The sequence below is a fragment of the Spinacia oleracea genome, chromosome 5 (assembly GCF_020520425.1).
Source record: "Spinacia oleracea cultivar Varoflay chromosome 5, BTI_SOV_V1, whole genome shotgun sequence".
Lineage (NCBI taxonomy): Eukaryota > Viridiplantae > Streptophyta > Magnoliopsida > Caryophyllales > Amaranthaceae > Spinacia > Spinacia oleracea.
The window spans coordinates 86,642,062-86,660,826 of NC_079491.1; the positions used below are offsets into that span (position 1 = coordinate 86,642,062).

The window sequence follows — 18,765 nt, forward strand, 5'->3', positions numbered from 1 at the left end:
ACATTCGTCGCCATAAACGGCTTCTGCAGATATAGAGTTCGGGGGAGAATTTTGAGTGTGGGCGAGCAGCAAAGCAACGAGAAGAAAAGGAGAGCAGCGAGAAGAGAAGGGGAGAAATATCTGATTTCAGTACAAAAGATTTACTTTTTATTTTTTTTGTTTTACTTTTTGTCAATTAAAAGATGCTCTTGTTAGATAAGGGCAGCTTTTAAATTTTTGTTTTTTTTGTAACCATTATAAGTTGCTCTTGTTGTATAAGGGCAACTTTTGATGAGCAACTTATAAGGTTTTTTCCTCTAGTGATATGAGCCCGCACTTGATATATTTGGTACTGCCAATTTTGAAAATGAAGGAAATAATGCCCTTGGTCCAAGTATGCATTCTATGTTAAGTCTAATAAATGCGGTTCAGTATTAATTAACAAGTTAATAATTCAGTGAGATCAAGTGAGCTGAATGCCTAGCTAGAGGCCGCTTCAGTTCAAGTGGAATTAATGATATTAATCCACAGCTTACTCTTGACTGAACCCGTAGGGTCACACAAATAGTACGTAAACGGATCAAGTATTTAATGGCATTAAATACTCCATCTATGAATATTCGGAACCGACGGATCTTGGTTTCAGTGGGAGCTAAGATCGTCACAGGCAAGAAATGAATACTCCGGAAACGATGATATTGCCGGAAACGGAAATATGGATCGTATCGGAAATATGAATATTATCCAAGTCGTAGATGTTGCCGGAAACGGAAACATGGTACGTATCGGAAAATATTATTGGAAATGGAAATATTACCAGAATCGGAAATATTACTGGAAACGGAAATATTGTCAGAATCGGAAATATTGCCGGAATCGGAAAATAATTCCGGAAACGGAAATATTAAATATTTGTTCGAAACGGAAATTAATTCCGGAATCGGAAATGTTAAATATTGTTCGTATCGGAAATAGATTCCGGAAATGGAAATTTAATCGGAAGCGTATCGTACGAATTAGCATCGGACGAGGCTTGCCGGACGAAGGCCCAGCACGAAGCCGGGGCCATCGCCCAGCAAGCATGCGCGCCACAAGCCCAGCCAAGGCAGCGGCCAGGCCTACCGCAAGGCAGGCCCAGCGCGCGCCAAGGGCCACGGCTGCGTGGGCCGTGCTGCGCGGGCTGCTGCTCGCACGCGCATGGGCAGCCCTTGTGGCTGCCGTGTGTGTGTGAGTTTGTGCTCATGCGTGATTCCTGAATCTACAAGAGTCAGTGTATGATTAAATTTCTATTCCTAATTGGATAAATTAATTAAATAGAATTCATGTAGGATTCTAATTCCAATTAATTCGCATCCTACTAGGATTACGATTCCTTTTCCATAACTCTATAAATAAAGGCCTAGGGGTCATAATTTATACATAAGTTTCAAAGTATTCAAAAGTGAGTTTTTGAGAGAAAATCAAACACACATCTTGCTCAAAAGTGCCGAAATTTTCTAGTACCTTAAGGGCGATTCTAGTTGGTCAATCTTAAGGCGGATCCGGACGTGCTGTGGACTATCTACGGAGGGACGACACTTGGAGTCCTAAAAGACTTGTTCTTGTTCGGTTCGGGCGCAGCTAGGGAGGGCACGCAACAAAGAGTATGCATCTAAATTATGCTATATGATTATGTGTAAATAATATGTTGTCCTGGGTTAATGGTTGTTTCCGCATGATCTATGTAATGTCATATGTATCATAACCTAACAGTGGTATCACGAGCCCCTTATTATTTTCATAATCTAAATTGCATGAACATGGTTAAATATTACAAATTTGCAAGAATTAAAAGGGGTGATTAATTTTCGTAATTGTTAATTAATTGCAAATTGCGTTTATTTAATTATATGTACGCAGTTTTTCGGCAGTTTCTTCATTACTCATCCGAATTGAGTGATTTTTGTGTCAATTCCGCATGTAAAAGGCATTCTAAAATTTTGACAAAAATAGTATTTTTCTGCCGAACCCAGAATTCTCAAATTCGAAGCCTAACTATGACTTTTCGAAGGTTTTAGTTTTTCGAATGCAAAATTTCGTAAATTTAAGATGTTAAATTAAATATTTGCTATTCCTGTTGATAAATCTTGAATTTTTGATTGACCTACTGCATATGTTTAACAAGTTTGAATGCCTAGTCTTGTTAATTATGCAATCTAATTTGTAATTATGATTAATTTGTTGAAAATTAGAATAATTTAGAATTAATTTGATTTTCATAATTAATTGTAATTTAATTAGAAACCTATGATTAAAAACCACCATAAAAGTTGTAAATTTACGATAAATTTTAAATTTTTATGACCTAGACTTGAATCCATATCAATCGGAAATCAATTGGATAATAAATTTTCGATTTTTTCGCCCTAAAATTATGAAATTAATAATATTTATTAATTTGTCATTAATTTTAAATATAAATTTTAAATTTTTATGCGATTCGTTCAAATAACTTGCACGCACGAAGCAATGGACGCTTCGTGTTACCCTTAAGGGGTGTTGTATAATGCGGGCATGCGACGACGAGCAAGGGAGCTCGTCGCCCGTGCGGCACGAATGCAATGAGCAAGGGCGTAGTGCACGAGCACAAGGCAGCATCCCTGCCTTGTGTCGTGTGCCACGAGCAATGAACGAATGGGCATGGGCGAAGGGCGAGCCAAGGCAGTCGCGTGTGGGCAGCAAGCAAGCTGCGCCACAACGCGCGCTGCCTCGCACAAGTGCGCGCAGCCTCGCGCGCAGCGAGCGCAAGCTCGCGTGCCACGAGCGCTGCGCCCAGCACTGCTCGCGCGCGCAGCGCGCGATGTCGCTCGCCCAGCGAGCGATGTCGCGCACCAGCGAGCGATGGCTCGCGCCAGCGAGCGATGGCTCGCGCGCGCAGCGCGCGATGTCGCTCGCCCAGCGAGCGATGTCGCGCCCCAGCGAGCGATGGCTCGCGCGCACAGCGAGCGAGCCAGCGCGCCCAGCGAGCGATCTCGCGCGCGCACTGCGAGCGATAGCTCGCGTGCGATGGGGCGCTGTGCGGAGGCTTGCGATAGGACAGCAGCAGCTATGCGACGAGCGCATGGGCTGCGCGCACATGGCCAGCAATGGTTGTGTGCGTACGGCCCATGGGCGTGCGACGCGTAGGGTGTTTGCGTTACGATTAGATCGTTTTGAATGTTTAATTTGAAAATTTCAGTTCACGTAATTTTAATTAATTTTAAAATTAATAATTTGAATTAATTTCTTGGATTTTAATTTTGAATATTATAATTATAATAAATGGAATTTATTCTAATTATTTTACTAAAATTAAAATCATGAATTAATTTAAATACGACTGAAATTAAATTAAATTTTTGGATTCAATTATAAATTTATATGAGCTTTAAATTTTAATTAAATTTGTATGTTTCCGGTTAGACTAGAAATACAATTTTATGTTTAAAATTAGTAAAGCATATGAATTTATTGGTTTGAGTGGGAGCGCTTTTTAGTCATAAACTCTTGATTAGGTCTACAAATCCTTAAGGTTAAAACAACTCGATTAGAATTAATAAGGACTGAATAATTGGTAGATTATTGGTGCCCTTGATTAATTGCTGCAAATGTTTACGTGATGCATAATGTGTTTTACTAACCAGCTATGTGGGCCATTCATGATAATGAATGGGTGAATGGTATATATTGTATATGTACTGTTTTGCAGGTTATGAAGTGACTAGTATGGCCCAAATAGGATAGAAAATATGGTCTGCGTACCATTAATTTGAATGTAATTGGTCTAAAGCACCAAAGTTATTTTTCAATTCAAAATGGTCTGCGTACCATCAAATAGTTGTAATTAGTTATAGCTTATCCTATTTGAAGAAAATGGTGCCTCCCACGGAGATTTTCAAGACGGACTTTGAAGTCAAAGCTTCAAGATGAAGTCGGGCCATACTAGATCACAAATATCTTATGCATGTTTTAAGTTATTTATTGCTTTAAATATGTCTTAAAATGCATGAGATCAAAAGCTTGATTATGTTGCATGATTAAGGATTTTAGTTCACTTAAAATCTAACCAACATAGTAAGAGCCTTAAGTTCCAAACTTAAAAATTGAGTTAAAAGGTGCCATGCCAAAATATACACTTGCTTGGATATCCTTTACATCAATCTAGTAATAGTTTTCGCTCAGCGAGGTGTTACTTATTGGTCCTAAAGGGGCAAGGTACACAAATAATTGTGAGTACATGTTAGTTTTGGTGAAACTCAACGATATAAGTAAGGAGTCCTTTTATGTCGTGGCAAATTCGATAGGTTTACCTAATAAGTTCTTAGACGTACCTATCAACCAAGAATAGTTTCTAGACTATTAGCAAAAGGCTTTTGCTTACCTAAGATGTTCTAGGATTAAGTCGACAAACTGTGCTTAGTTCTTCAATGATTTTAGGATCTTGGAATCATTTTATTCACACCTGCCGGAACACATAACTTGAATAAAATGCTTAATAAACATTGAATTATGCATGTATGCTAGAATTTAAGTTTATTAAGAGAAACTGTGAATGGTTATTTATTTGTTTATTCTTTTCAATTGTAGTTTTTAATATGGCAAACAACAATTCATTCAACATTCGATCAATTCTCGAAAAGGAGAAGTTGAACGGGAAAAACTTCCTTGACTGGCAAAGGAACTTGCAAATAGTTCTTATGCAGGAAGAAAAGGAGTATGTCCTAGATGAGGCGATGCCCGAAGCTCCTGGCGACGGGGTCACTCAGGCTGCCCTCAATCGTTGGATTGATGCCAACAAGGATGTGAAATGTCTAATGCTCGCCACCATGAGTGCGGATCTGCAGAAAACGTTCATCAACTCAGATGCTTTCACAATCATCAGTGAGTTGAAGAACATGTTCCAAGATCTGGCTCGAGTCGAAAGATTCGAGACTCATAGGCAAATTCTTGAGACCAAGCTTAAGAAAGGCGAGCCCGTAAGTCCACATGTTCTCAAAATGATTGGACTCATTGAGAATATGAGTCGGCTGGATCAGCAATTTTCTCAGGAAATGGCTATAGACACCATCCTCCATTCTCTTCATAGCGGGTATGATCAGTTCAAACTGAACTACAGTATGAATAGTCTGGACAAAACGCTCACTGAGCTTCACGGTATGCTGAAGACCGCTGAAAAGACGCTCAAAAGTGATAAGCAGGATGTGCTTATGGTGCGTGGGGGCAAGTTCAAGAAATCTGGAAAGAAGAGGAATGCTAAGAAAGGTGGCAACAAGGCCAGCCCAACTAAGCAAACTGGCGCCAAATCTGCAAAGAGGAAGGTCAGTCAACCCACTTCTGAATCCGAATGCTTCTACTGCAAGAAGAAGGGGCATTGGAAGAGAGATTGCTTGAAGCTAAAGGAAGATCAGAAGAACGGAACAGTCGTTCCATCTTCAGGTATTTTCGTTATAGACTGTATACTTGCTAATTCAACTTCTTGGGTATTAGATACAGGTTGTGGCTCACACTTATGTTCCAATCCACAGGGACTAAGAAGAAGTAGAAAGTTAAGCAAGGGTGAAGTCGACCTACGAGTGGGAAATGGAGCACGGATTGCTGCATTAGCCGTAGGAACTTACTATTTGTCGTTGCCCTCCGGGCTAGTTTTGGAACTGGAAGAATGTTTCCATGTTCCAAGTCTTACTAAAAACATCATTTCAGTTTCTTGCTTAGATGCTAAGGGATTTTCCTTTATAATAAAAGACAATAGTTGTTCGTTTTATTTTAAAGAGATGTTTTATGGATCTGCTAGATTAGTCAATGGACTTTATTTATTAGATCACGACAAACAAGTATATAACATAAATACCAAAAAAGGCCAAAAAGGATGATTCAGATCTCACCTATCTGTGGCATTGTCGATTAGGCCATATAAACTTGAAACGCTTAGAAAGACTTCAAAGGGAAGGAATTCTAGAACCATTTGACTTAGAGGATTATGGTAAATGCGAATCATGTTTACTTGGCAAAATGACAAAGCAACCTTTCTCTAAAGTTGGAGAAAGAGCAAATGAACTATTGGGTTTAATCCATACAGATGTATGTGGACCAATGAGTACAAATGCTAGAGGTGGTTTCAGCTACTTTATCACTTTCACTGATGACTTCAGTAGGTATGGTTATGTCTACCTAATGAAGCATAAGTCTGAATCCTTTGACAAATTCAAGGAATTTCAGAGTGAAGTAGAGAATCAATTAGGCAAGAAGATTAAGGCACTGCGGTCTGATAGAGGCGGTGAATATCTGAGCTATGAATTTGATGACCATCTGAAAGAATGTGGAATTCTATCAGAATTGACTCCTCCTGGAACACCACAATGGAACGGTGTGTCAGAACGGAGGAACAGAACCTTGCTAGACATGGTCAGGTCAATGATGGGTCAGGCCGAACTTCCATTAGAATTTTGGGGACATGCACTAAATACAGCTGCACTCACTATAAATAGAGCTCCGTCTAAAGCTGTCGAAAAGACTCCATACGAATTATGGTTTGGAAAGCCTCCAAATGTGTCTTTTCTTAAGATTTGGGGATGTGAAGTATACGTCAAACGATTAATTTCAGACAAACTTCATCCAAAATCTGACAAATGTATCCTTGTGGGCTATCCAAAGGAAACAAAGGGGTATTACTTCTACAATACATCTGAGAACAAAGTGTTTGTTGCTCGAGATGGTGTCTTTTTGGAGAAGGATCACATTTCCAAAATGACAAGTGGGAGAAAAGTAGACCTCGAAGAAATTCGAGTCGAACAACAAACTCTAGAGAATGCTCAAGATGACATTCAAGATAAAACTCAGAGATCTTTAGAAGAATCTGGTGAGAATCATGGTCAATCTAGAAATGTTACCCCGCGTAGATCGCAAAGATATAGATCTCAACCGGAAAGGTACTTAGGTATTTTGACGAACGAGAGCTATGAAGTTCTATTACTTGAAAGTGATGAACCTGCGACTTACAAGCAAGCTATGACGAGCCCTAGCTCCAAGCAGTGGCAAGAAGCCATGCAATCTGAATTAGACTCCATGTCTGAAAACCAAGTATGGGATTTGGTCGATTTGCCAGATGGCTACCAAGCCATTGGAAGCAAATGGGTTTTCAAACTGAAAAAGGACAAGGATGGGAAACTTGAAGTTTTCAAAGCTAGATTGGTTGCAAAAGGTTACAGGCAAGTCCACGGTGTGGATTACGATGAAACCTTTTCACCAGTTGCAATGCTAAAGTCTATTCGAATAATGTTAGCAATCGCTGCATATTACGATTACGAAATATGGCAGATGGATGTCAAAACTGCTTTCTTAAACGGCGTTTTAACAGAAACTGTGTTTATGACACAGCCTGAAGGTTTTGAGGATCCAAAGAATGCTAAAAAGGTATGCAAGCTAAAGAAGTCAATCTACGGATTGAAGCAGGCATCCAGGAGCTGGAATATACGTTTTGATGAAGCAGTCAGTGACTTTGGTTTCATCAAGAACGCGGACGAATCTTGTGTATACAAGAAGGTCAGTGGGAGAAAAATTGCTTTCCTAGTATTATATGTCGACGACATATTGCTTATCGGAAATGACATTCCTATGTTGAACTCTGTCAAGATTTGGCTTGGGAAATGTTTTTCGATGAAGGATCTAGGAGAAGCACAGTACATATTGGGCATCAAGATTTACAGAGATAGATCTAAAAAGATGATTGGACTTAGTCAAAGCACTTATATCAATAAGGTGCTTGATAGGTTCAAGATGGCGGACTCCAAGCGAGGCTACCTACCCATGTCTCATGGAATGACTCTAAGCAAGACTCAGTGCCCAAAAACACTTGATGAGCGTAGACGAATGAATGGGATTCCATATGCATCATTGATTGGTTCAATAATGTATGCTATGATATGTACACGCCCGGATGTTGCGTACGCACTCAGTGCTACGAGCAGATACCAGTCAGACCCAGGAGAGGCGCATTGGACTGCTGCCAAGAACATTCTGAAGTACCTGAAAAGGCACAAAGATGACTTCCTGGTCTATGGTGGAGATGATGAATTAATTGTTAAAGGCTATACGGACGCAAGTTTCCAAACCGACAAAGATGATTTCAGATCACAGTCTGGGTTTGTCTTCTGCCTCAACGGAGGAGCAGTAAGCTGGAAAAGTGCTAAGCAAAGCACCATTGCGGATTCTACAACTGAAGCGGAGTACATTGCTGCACATGAAGCAGCAAAGGAAGCTATATGGCTAAGGAAGTTCATAGGAGAACTTGGTGTAGTCCCCTCCATTAAAGGACCAATAGCCCTGTATTGTGATAATAACGGAGCTATTGCACAGGCAAAAGAGCCTAGACACCACCAAAGAGTCAAGCATGTACTTCGTAGATTTCACCTTCTACGAGAGTTCGTTGAAAGAAAAGAAGTCGAGATAAGCAAAATTGGAACTGATGACAACATATCAGATCCATTAACTAAACCTCTGCCGCAAGCGAAGCACAACTCGCACACTGCAGCTATGGGAATCAAGCATATTGGAGAATGGCTTTGATGTCTCTGTTTAATGTTTTAAAGTTTTAGAGTTTAAATCTTTGTAAAACATTATTGGTTAATCATTCACAATAAATGAAAGAAATTCATTTTTCCATTTAATTTGTGGTTTATTAAATGATGAGTCCCTTCAATTTGACGATATATTCAAGATAGACTGTCAGGACCAGTCCTGTGACTAAGAAATGTCTATCAAGTGAACTTGAATGTCAAAGGTTGAAAATGGTCCCTAATCGGAGTTTTCTATAAAATTGGACGCATAGAAAACGTTAGACGATTAGAATGCAAGATGACTAGTAGTTCTGTTTCTTGAACTATGTGGACATGGCAATGTCATAATCATTTGCATAGATACTTACTTTGGGAAGACTAGTATCGGACAAGACCTATGAAACTTTACTGTAAGAGATGAAAGTCTGTCATAAGTAAATTTCATTAAATTATTAGACACTAAATCCTCAATACCTGAGTGATTTGAGATTACTTGTTTGAGAACTGGTTGCTTTGACGTTGACCAACCGTCGCACCGTAAAAGGAGGCTATAAAGGCAACGCTCAGGTAATCACCTATCAAACGAAGTCTAATCTCAAGATCGCAAGATTGGGATTGTCCTCCCATAAATCGGGATGAGATGCTTAAAAAGTTGTACAAGGCCACTCGGAGAGCTAGAAACTGTGAAATGCATGGCCGTGCTCGGATGAATCATAGGCTATGATTATCTGTTTATTTGATCAGTTGAACTCTGAAACCGAGGAACACCTCTGGACATAATAAGGATGACAACTCTTACCTTATGTTCAAGAGCAAGCATCGAGCGACAAAGGAATTAGGAAATGCACACTTGTCCCTAAGGACAAGTGGGAGACTGAAGGAAATAATGCCCTTGGTCCAAGTATGCATTCTATGTTAAGTCTAATAAATGCGGTTCAGTATTAATTAACAAGTTAATAATTCAGTGAGATCAAGTGAGCTGAATGCCTAGCTAGAGGCCGCTTCAGTTCAAGTGGAATTAATGATATTAATCCACAGCTTACTCTTGACTGAACCCGTAGGGTCACACAAATAGTACGTAAACGGATCAAGTATTTAATGGCATTAAATACTCCATCTATGAATATTCGGAACCGACGGATCTTGGTTTCAGTGGGAGCTAAGATCGTCACAGGCAAGAAATGAATACTCCGGAAACGATGATATTGCCGGAAACGGAAATATGGATCGTATCGGAAATATGAATATTATCCAAGTCGTAGATGTTGCCGGAAACGGAAACATGGTACGTATCGGAAAATATTATTGGAAATGGAAATATTACCAGAATCGGAAATATTACTGGAAACGGAAATATTGTCAGAATCGGAAATATTGCCGGAATCGGAAAATAATTCCGGAAACGGAAATATTAAATATTTGTTCGAAACGGAAATTAATTCCGGAATCGGAAATGTTAAATATTGTTCGTATCGGAAATAGATTCCGGAAATGGAAATTTAATCGGAAGCGTATCGTACGAATTAGCATCGGACGAGGCTTGCCGGACGAAGGCCCAGCACGAAGCCGGGGCCATCGCCCAGCAAGCATGCGCGCCACAAGCCCAGCCAAGGCAGCGGCCAGGCCTACCGCAAGGCAGGCCCAGCGCGCGCCAAGGGCCACGGCTGCGTGGGCCGTGCTGCGCGGGCTGCTGCTCGCACGCGCATGGGCAGCCCTTGTGGCTGCCGTGTGTGTGTGAGTTTGTGCTCATGCGTGATTCCTGAATCTACAAGAGTCAGTGTATGATTAAATTTCTATTCCTAATTGGATAAATTAATTAAATAGAATTCATGTAGGATTCTAATTCCAATTAATTCGCATCCTACTAGGATTACGATTCCTTTTCCATAACTCTATAAATAAAGGCCTAGGGGTCATAATTTATACATAAGTTTCAAAGTATTCAAAAGTGAGTTTTTGAGAGAAAATCAAACACACATCTTGCTCAAAAGTGCCGAAATTTTCTAGTACCTTAAGGGCGATTCTAGTTGGTCAATCTTAAGGCGGATCCGGACGTGCTGTGGACTATCTACGGAGGGACGACACTTGGAGTCCTAAAAGACTTGTTCTTGTTCGGTTCGGGCGCAGCTAGGGAGGGCACGCAACAAAGAGTATGCATCTAAATTATGCTATATGATTATGTGTAAATAATATGTTGTCCTGGGTTAATGGTTGTTTCCGCATGATCTATGTAATGTCATATGTATCATAACCTAACAGAAAATGGGCCCGCACTTGACATATTTGGTGCTGCCAATATTGAAAATGAGCCCGCACTTGACATATTTGGTGCTGCCAATATTGAAAATGAGCCCGCACTTGACATATTTGGTGCTGCCAAATTTAAAAATGAGCCCGTACTTGACATAGAAATGGGCAGCACAAGCATAAAAATGAGCCGCGCTTGATATATAAATGAGCCGCACTTGGCCTATAAATGAGCCGCATTTGATAGATTTGTTGTATAACCGATTTCCCTGCTACATATTACAATTGGACCACGCCACTGATTAACCTCCATACGTCATATAAAAACTATCCAATTATATAGATAATTAAATTAAATAGTATATAATTGTAAATATAAAAGTTGATTACATTACAATCATATGAAAAACTAGCTAACATCCGTAATTTAAGATTCAGTACAAGAAAATATAAAAAACAATCATTGGTAATGAAGTTTGCCAACATTTCTCGAAATTCATCCATCTCCTCAAAGGTGAAAGGCCACTCCCTCGGATTATTGAATACCTTAAAAAGATGGACCATCAAAATATATATATATACACTTTAGTTATATTATAAATATTAAATCGTACAATAAATTAAGACTTAATTTGTTAAAACAAAGAAATAATGAGAAACAAAATTTAGATAGTGCACTACTCTTATCATTAAAGTTCATCTAAGATTTTCTTTGAATCTTTGGTACTTTTAATCCACAATTTCACAAATTTCTTGATTCCCCTCTAAAAGGATACAAAGGACCAGGATCACAACAAATTAGTTTTCGACAACTGAAGTTCTTTACATGATTAAGCTCAAATAGCAGAATTCCAAGCTAAAACATGCCAATAATAGAAAACCATGCTAACCAGTTATAAGCCATCCAATATGACCACATACATAATACCAAGATACGCCTTACAAGTAATAGATATGCATACCACAATCTGGTTAGATCCAACAAAATTTGCAGCAGACGCTAAATGGTTGAAGAATCCTGGGAAAAAAGGTAAAAAAAGAAAGCGTCGGAAAGAAACAAAATCTTGACAAACTGAAATCCAACATTCAATAAAAATAAAATCGAGCATTATGATTTAGAATAACAATCGCAGCCAGATAACTTAGCTCAAGCACCAAGCAAATTGCCAAGATAGGAAGCAAAACAAAAATCATGTTACTTGAACTTTTCATTCACAGTAAGTACACCAGTGTTTGATACTCCGACGCATTGGCATGGTCACATGGGTACGGAGACTTAACACTTCACTAATCATTCTACACCAAAAACACCAGGCAGAATTGAAATAGAGAAAAAAACTTAAGGTTCTGTTCAAATACACACTTGCGTACCAGAACCTTATTTTAAAATGTTGGAAACTAATCTATGAGAAACAAACCAGAGCAACAATCACGCAAGAGTAGAAGGTATATTATACCATACCTGAAGATGATACGTGGAGTAAAATCAAACAAATTAACCCCAGTTCAACTCTTATTAAGTAATCTGGAAGAACAACTTTACTGTGCTTGAAAACACACCATTGTTACATCTTCAACCTCAGCCTAACACAAAAAAAAATCAGGGAGACAAAAAATTAAGTCATCTAAATGATAGAAAGACTGTCGACAGATGAAGAATACTATTTTAGAATAGTACTATCACATTGTAACTGGCCAACTATTTAAATAACGTCATTAATAGAAATAACAGTAACACTTGGAAAACTTATCAGTATGAGAAACACATAACATATAGATATCAAGGCAGTACCACAAAAGGCTTCCTACTAAAGGCAATCCAGCAACCAAAGCAGCAAAAATATCAATGCATATAAAATCTGGTTGAAGGAACCAAGTGCACCTAAATTTTAATTGGAGAGATCTGCAAATCAGGACATGTTTATTCTCCGTGACCCGACAGATTCAAAATAGACAGGCAGAAATTATATATGATATTACCTCTGAAATGTATAATGGAACTAAGGCAGATGATAAGTCAATTCCAATGCCACAAAGTAAACGACCAATCATCATTATCTGTATGCCATTAACTACACCCCCTCTCTCCCAGCGCCAACCCAGTTTGTTTCTCCAAAGATCTTGGAGATTGCGGAAGGTGTGCAAGAGAGTGGAGTCCTTAGAGGCTCTGCGTTGGAAAGGGTAAAAGAGATGATGAGGAGTGTGAATGCTGTGCTTGGATTGAAGAATGGTACGGAAACCCTTGCTGATAATAGGGGTTTGCAATACTCAGAAACAGAGCACATTGATTCTACTCAGCAAAGGACCAGTTCTTCAAAGGAGCAGTGTGAGAATGGTGCACCTCCAACAACACCTTGGGTGAGTCTCTTTAAAGGTGCTCAACTCACTAGTAAAGGTAGTGCACTCTCTTTCATCCCTCCCATAATTTCAGATGGTTGTCCTGTTGCTGTGCTTGATAGCTTAGACATTAAGAGTATGGTTGCTCAATGGGATGCAGCTCTTTTTTTGTATGTTGTAGGAGAGAAACCATCCATTGGGGCTGTCATTAGGTATATTGCAAATGAGTGGAAAAACCTAAGTAAGCCTGCTGTGTTTCTGCATGATGAGGGGTACTTTGTGATTAAATTTGCTGCTAAGAAAGATAGGGATTCAGCGTTGCTATCTGGACCCCATTCCTTCTATGGTAGGCCTATGATCACCAAACCTTGGACTGCTAATTTTGATTTCCAGGAGGAGATTCTGAGGGTTATTCCTGTGTGGGTGAGACTTCCAAATCTCCCTTTCAGTTGCTGGGGTATTGACTCCCTCAGCAGGATTGAAAGTTTGATAGGAGTGCCACTCTTTGCTGATGAGTGTACCTCTAAGAAGTTAAGGATCTCTTTTTCTAGGATGTTGATTGAAGTGGACATCAGAAAGGAGTTGCCAAAAACTGTGCAGATTCAGAATAGTGAAGGTGTGGCTATTAGGCAAAAGGTAGAGTATGACTGGCTTCCCCCCTTCTGCAAATCCTGTAAGGTCATGGGACATGATTGTAGCATTAAAAAGAGCAATACCACTAGATTTCAGCCTGCAGTGTTTGTAAAACCCACTCAAAATATCCAGAAAGTTTGGAGGCCTAAAGAACCTAGAGTTAATGTTGCTCCTGTAATTGTGGAAGATGAGAAATGTGCTGAAACTGTGAAAGAGGTGGCTTCTATTGTTGTTGAGAACACTCCAGCTGCTATTGCTCAACCTAGTGATGATGGGTGGAGGGTAGTATCTAGGAGAAGAAGGGAGACTAGATCTCATATTTCTCCTCTTGGTTTGTCCCAAATTCATGCTTCTGTGGTGAGCTCTTCTGAGGATGATGATGGAGGTGGGGGAGAAGGTGGGGGAGAAGGTAGTGTGGAGTTCCCCCCATGATAATATGCTCATGGAATATGAGGGGGCTTAATGCTCCTTCAAAGGTGGTGGAGGTGAGGAGGTTTTTGCAGAAGAATAATGTAGATGTTGTAGCTTTGGTGGAGACTAGGGTTAGAGAAAATAATGTCAAGAAAGTTCAGATTAAGCTTGGAGGTGAGTAGAAGTGGGAAATGAACTACTCCTGCTCTCCTAAAGGGAGAATTCGGGTTGGTTGGAGACATAGTTTGATCACTTATCAGGTTGTGAATAAAACAGATCAGTTTATTCATGGAGTCCTATGCACTAAGACTTGCTTAACTAATGTTGAATTTACTGCTGTCTATGGTCTACACACTATAGATCATAGAAAGCCCTTATGGGTTGATTTGGTCAACACTGCAGGCACTGTGAGCAAGCCTTGGCTCCTTATGGGGGATTTCAATTCTGTTTTATATTCTGGGGACAGGATTAATGGTAATCAAGTCTAAGATAGTTAAACAAGAGACTTTGAGGGGTGTATTGATGCTGCTGATTTGGCTGAACTGAAGAGTTGTGGCCACTACTTCTCCTGGAGTAATAAAGGGCAAGGTGATATGAGAATCAGTTCTAGAATTGATAGAGCTCTAGGGTGTGCTGCTTGGCATACAGTTTTTTATGATGCTGTTGTGGATTATCTTAACCCAGGACTTTCTGACCATTCTTCTCTTGTTCTCACTTGTAAATTAGAGGATCATGCTAAAGGGAGGCCTTTTAGGTTCTTCAACTATATGGCTGATCACCCTAGCTTTAATCAAGTGGTTCAAGATGGCTGGAAGGTTAATATTCAGGGCACTGCAATGCACCAGGTGTGGCAAAAGTTGAAATGTGTTAAGCAGGGTTTGAAAACTTTACACAAGGAGTTTGCAAGACTTGAGGAAAGAATTCACACTATTAGAACTGATCTTGATGGCATCCAACTCCAGCTGGCTGCTACTCCTACTGGCACTAAGTTACAAGTGAATGAAAAAAGACAGACAGAGTTGCTTAAAGAGGTTCTAGGGATTCAGGAAAGTGCATATAGACAAAAATCAAGAATTCAGTGGTTGAAAACTGGTGACTCAAACTCTAAATTCTTCTTCAGTGCTATGAAAGAGAGATACACAAGGAATAGCATTGACTTGTTGTATGATACTGCTGGCAGGAAACTGGTCACTATAGAGGAAATTCAGAAAGAAATTTGTGACTTCTATAAGGAGCTTGTTCGGTCTGCCTCAGCTAATATTGTAGGGATTGATCTGGATGTTGTTAGGAAAGGGAACCAATTGACTGTTGATGCTGCTCAAAGTCTAGTAGTTCCAGTTACTAATGATGAGATTGATGTTGCCTTAGCTGGTATCAATATTCACAAAGCTCCTGGCCTGGATGGTTTCAATAGCTTTTTCTTTAAAAAGACATAGGGGACAGTTAAAGATGATATTTATGCAGCTGTGAAGGAATTCTTTGACACTGGTAAAATGCTGAGGCAAGTCAACAACACTTCAGTGACCTTGATCCCTAAGATTCAGAATGCTACAAGTATTAAGGACTTTAGACCTATTGCTTGTTGCTCTATAGTTTACAAGATTATTTCTAAAATCCTAACAGCAAGAATGCAGGGTGTGATTGGTGATATGATAAGCAATGCTCAATCAGGGTTCATCCCTGGTAGGAACATTTCAGATAATATTTTGTTGGCCTCGGAGCTAGTCAAATACTACTCTAGAAAGTACATCTCTCCTAGATGTATGATCAAAGTGGATTTAAAGAAGGCCTATGACTCTATTGAGTGGCCTTTTCTCAAACAGATGCTGGAAGAGTTGGGGTTTCCTAGTAAATTTGTCCACTGGGTTATGCAATGCCTGTATTCAGTTTCTTACTCTATCTTGGTAAATGGAGCTCCTACTCCCCCTATTCCTGCTAAAAAGGGTTGAGGCAAGGGGACCCTATGTCCCCCTATCTGTTTGCAATAGGAATGGAGTACTTGTCAAGATGTCTGGGTAATGTAGCAGGTGATAAGCAATTTAAGTACCATCCAAGATGCAAGAAACTGAATATAACCCATATGATGTTTCCTGATGATCTCCTGATGTTTGCAAGAGCTGATATCCCCTCTGTAACTGCTTTGTTTGGGGCTTTCACTAAATTTTCACTTGCTTCTGGTCTGCTGGCTAATTTTCATAAAAGTGAGGTCTGCACTACTGGTATCCCTGGTAGTTTATCTGATCAGATTGTAGAGCAAATTGGCATTCCAAAGGGTTCTTTTCCCTTCAAGTATCTTGGTGTTCCCTTAACAGCCAGGAAACTTAAGTTTGCTGATTGCAAACCTCTCATTGAAAAGATAGTTGTTAGAGTGAGAAGGTGGGCTGCAAAATTTTTGTCTTATACAGGGAGGTTACAATTGATCAAATCTGTCTTATTTGGTATCCAAATGTACTGGAGCCAGATCTTTGTGATGCCAAAGAAAGTAATGAAGGAAATCCAAAGGATCTGTAGATGCTTTCTTTGAACAGGTTCTGAGCTGGGTTCAAAAAAAGCTCCTGTTCCATGGGAGCAGATGTGCTTTCCCAAGAGTTGTGGAGGGTGGAATTTGACCAATCTGGTTATCTGGAACAAAGCAGCTGTTGTGAAACATCTATGGGCTCTTTCTATGAAACAAGATAGACTGTGGGTTAAATGGATTCATGTTTACTATGTGAAAAACCAGAATTTCTGGAATATGCCTGTTCCCAATGGGCTCACTTGGTCTCTTAGGAAGATTTGGCACAGTAGAGACATGGTGATGCAAGCTGGTAATTTTGACCAGTTTACTTATGCTGGCAAATTCAAGATCAACAAAATGTATAAATATTTACATGATATTGGAGGGCATGTTGCCTGGAAGAGAATCATTTGCAATAGTAAAGCTACCCCTAAAGCTGCCTTCATTGTATGGTTGGCATTGCATAAAAGACTCCCTACTAGTTGAGAGGTTGGGGGATAAACATTTCTGGGACCTGTGAGTTATGTCAGGCTACTGATGAGAGCCTTGACCATCTACTTTTCGATTGCTCTTTTTCCAAGGAGGTCTGGGGTGGTGTTCTTCAGCATATGGGAGCCAGTAGGTCAGTAATGCAGTGGGAGTTGGAGGTGCAGTGGTGTTCAGTCAAGAGCAGAAGCACTAAAGAAGCTGATATCAGGAGAAGCATTGCATTTGCTGAAACTGTCTATGCTTTGTGGCTGCAGAGGAATGCCAAGATTTTCAAGAACAAAATTGAACCCATTGATTGTATTGTTAGGAGAATCTTATTCATAGTGTCTTGTAGATGTGAGTAAGTAGTTTCTTCTTTTTGCTTTGTTGGTGTTGTTCCCCTTCCTGTTGGCTGGAACTACTTGGTGTATTGGTGTTTGGTGTTTTCACCACTTTGGTAAAAATATTCTTTATTATTTGCCAAAAAAAAAGTATATAATGTAGAGAAAACATTAAGATCACCATAAGATTTTAAAATTTAAAGCATACAAAGATACACTTGGAAACTCAGTGGTAGAAATTAAGCACCAAATCACATTATCAGACATGGGAACAAGGAGGTTTGGAAGAAGATATGGCATGCTAACGTCTCGGAAAAAGTGAAAAACCTGATATGGATAGCTATCAGCAATGGCCTTCCCACAATGGGTAATCTGGCTCGTCGTGGGATGGAAGTGAACCCAGTGTGCCCCAGATGTGGCCAGGCGAATGAAAGTGTGTACCACATGGTACTGCAGTGCTCGGAAAGCAGACTTCTTTGGCGCATATCTCCTGCCAGGATTGACCCTGGGAGCAGTCACTACCTTACTTTCTTTGAGTGGTGTAAGACTATCCTAGGACAATGCAAACTTGAGGGAGTGTGGGAGATGGTGATGATGGTGGTAGGGCAAGTGTGGAACCTAAGAAACCTATGGGTGTTTGAGAAGAAAAGAGTTGATCCTATGCTAGCTTGTAACAAGATGATAAGCCTTCTGGGTGAATACGAGGCTGTTAAGGAGCGCGTTGAGTGTGCTGACCCACCTGGTTGTGTAGCTCATTCGTGGTCTTCTCCTACTACTGGGCTCTACAAACTCAATCCGATGCGGCAACAGCTGCTAACTCTACAGGTGTGGGTATGGTTGTGAGGGATAGTGTTGGAGATGTGCTAATGTCTGCTGGGAAGAGGGTGAACCACGCCATGGAGGCGCTGCGAGCTGAAGCAGAAGCCATGAAGTTTGGCCTGGAGTTAGCATATGATGCAGGTCTTCGGTCAGTGGAAGTAGAATCAGTTTGCTTGGTGTTGGTATCTATGCTGCAGAATAAGAGGAAGGAATGATTCTATATCCAAGCAATAGTCAATGATATTTTAGCTAAAGTTGTTTCTTTTTATGCAATTTCCTTTTTTTTTTCTAATAGAAGGTGCAATAAGGTAGCACACTCTATAGCACACTCCTCTCTTCTCTTCGAAGATATGATGGTGTGGATGGAAGATTGTCCACCTGAAGCCCTTGCTTTTGTAATTGGTGACAAAGTTTTGATTTAATGAAATTCTAGCTCGCTTTTCCCGTCAAAACAAATTACATT

At 40.0% G+C, this 18,765-nt stretch overlaps 1 protein-coding gene across 1 annotated transcript; it reads left to right on the forward strand.

Moving 5' to 3' along the window:
• Positions 1–16,167: 16,167 nt before the first annotated feature.
• LOC110798230 (uncharacterized) lies at positions 16,168–18,326 on the forward strand. The gene is made up of 4 exons (XM_022003406.1): positions 16,168–16,615; positions 16,706–17,121; positions 17,205–17,503; positions 17,747–18,326. Exons 1-4 carry the CDS (start codon positions 16,168–16,170, stop codon positions 18,324–18,326), a joined length of 1,743 nt encoding a protein of 580 aa, XP_021859098.1.
• Positions 18,327–18,765: the final 439 nt, after the last annotated feature.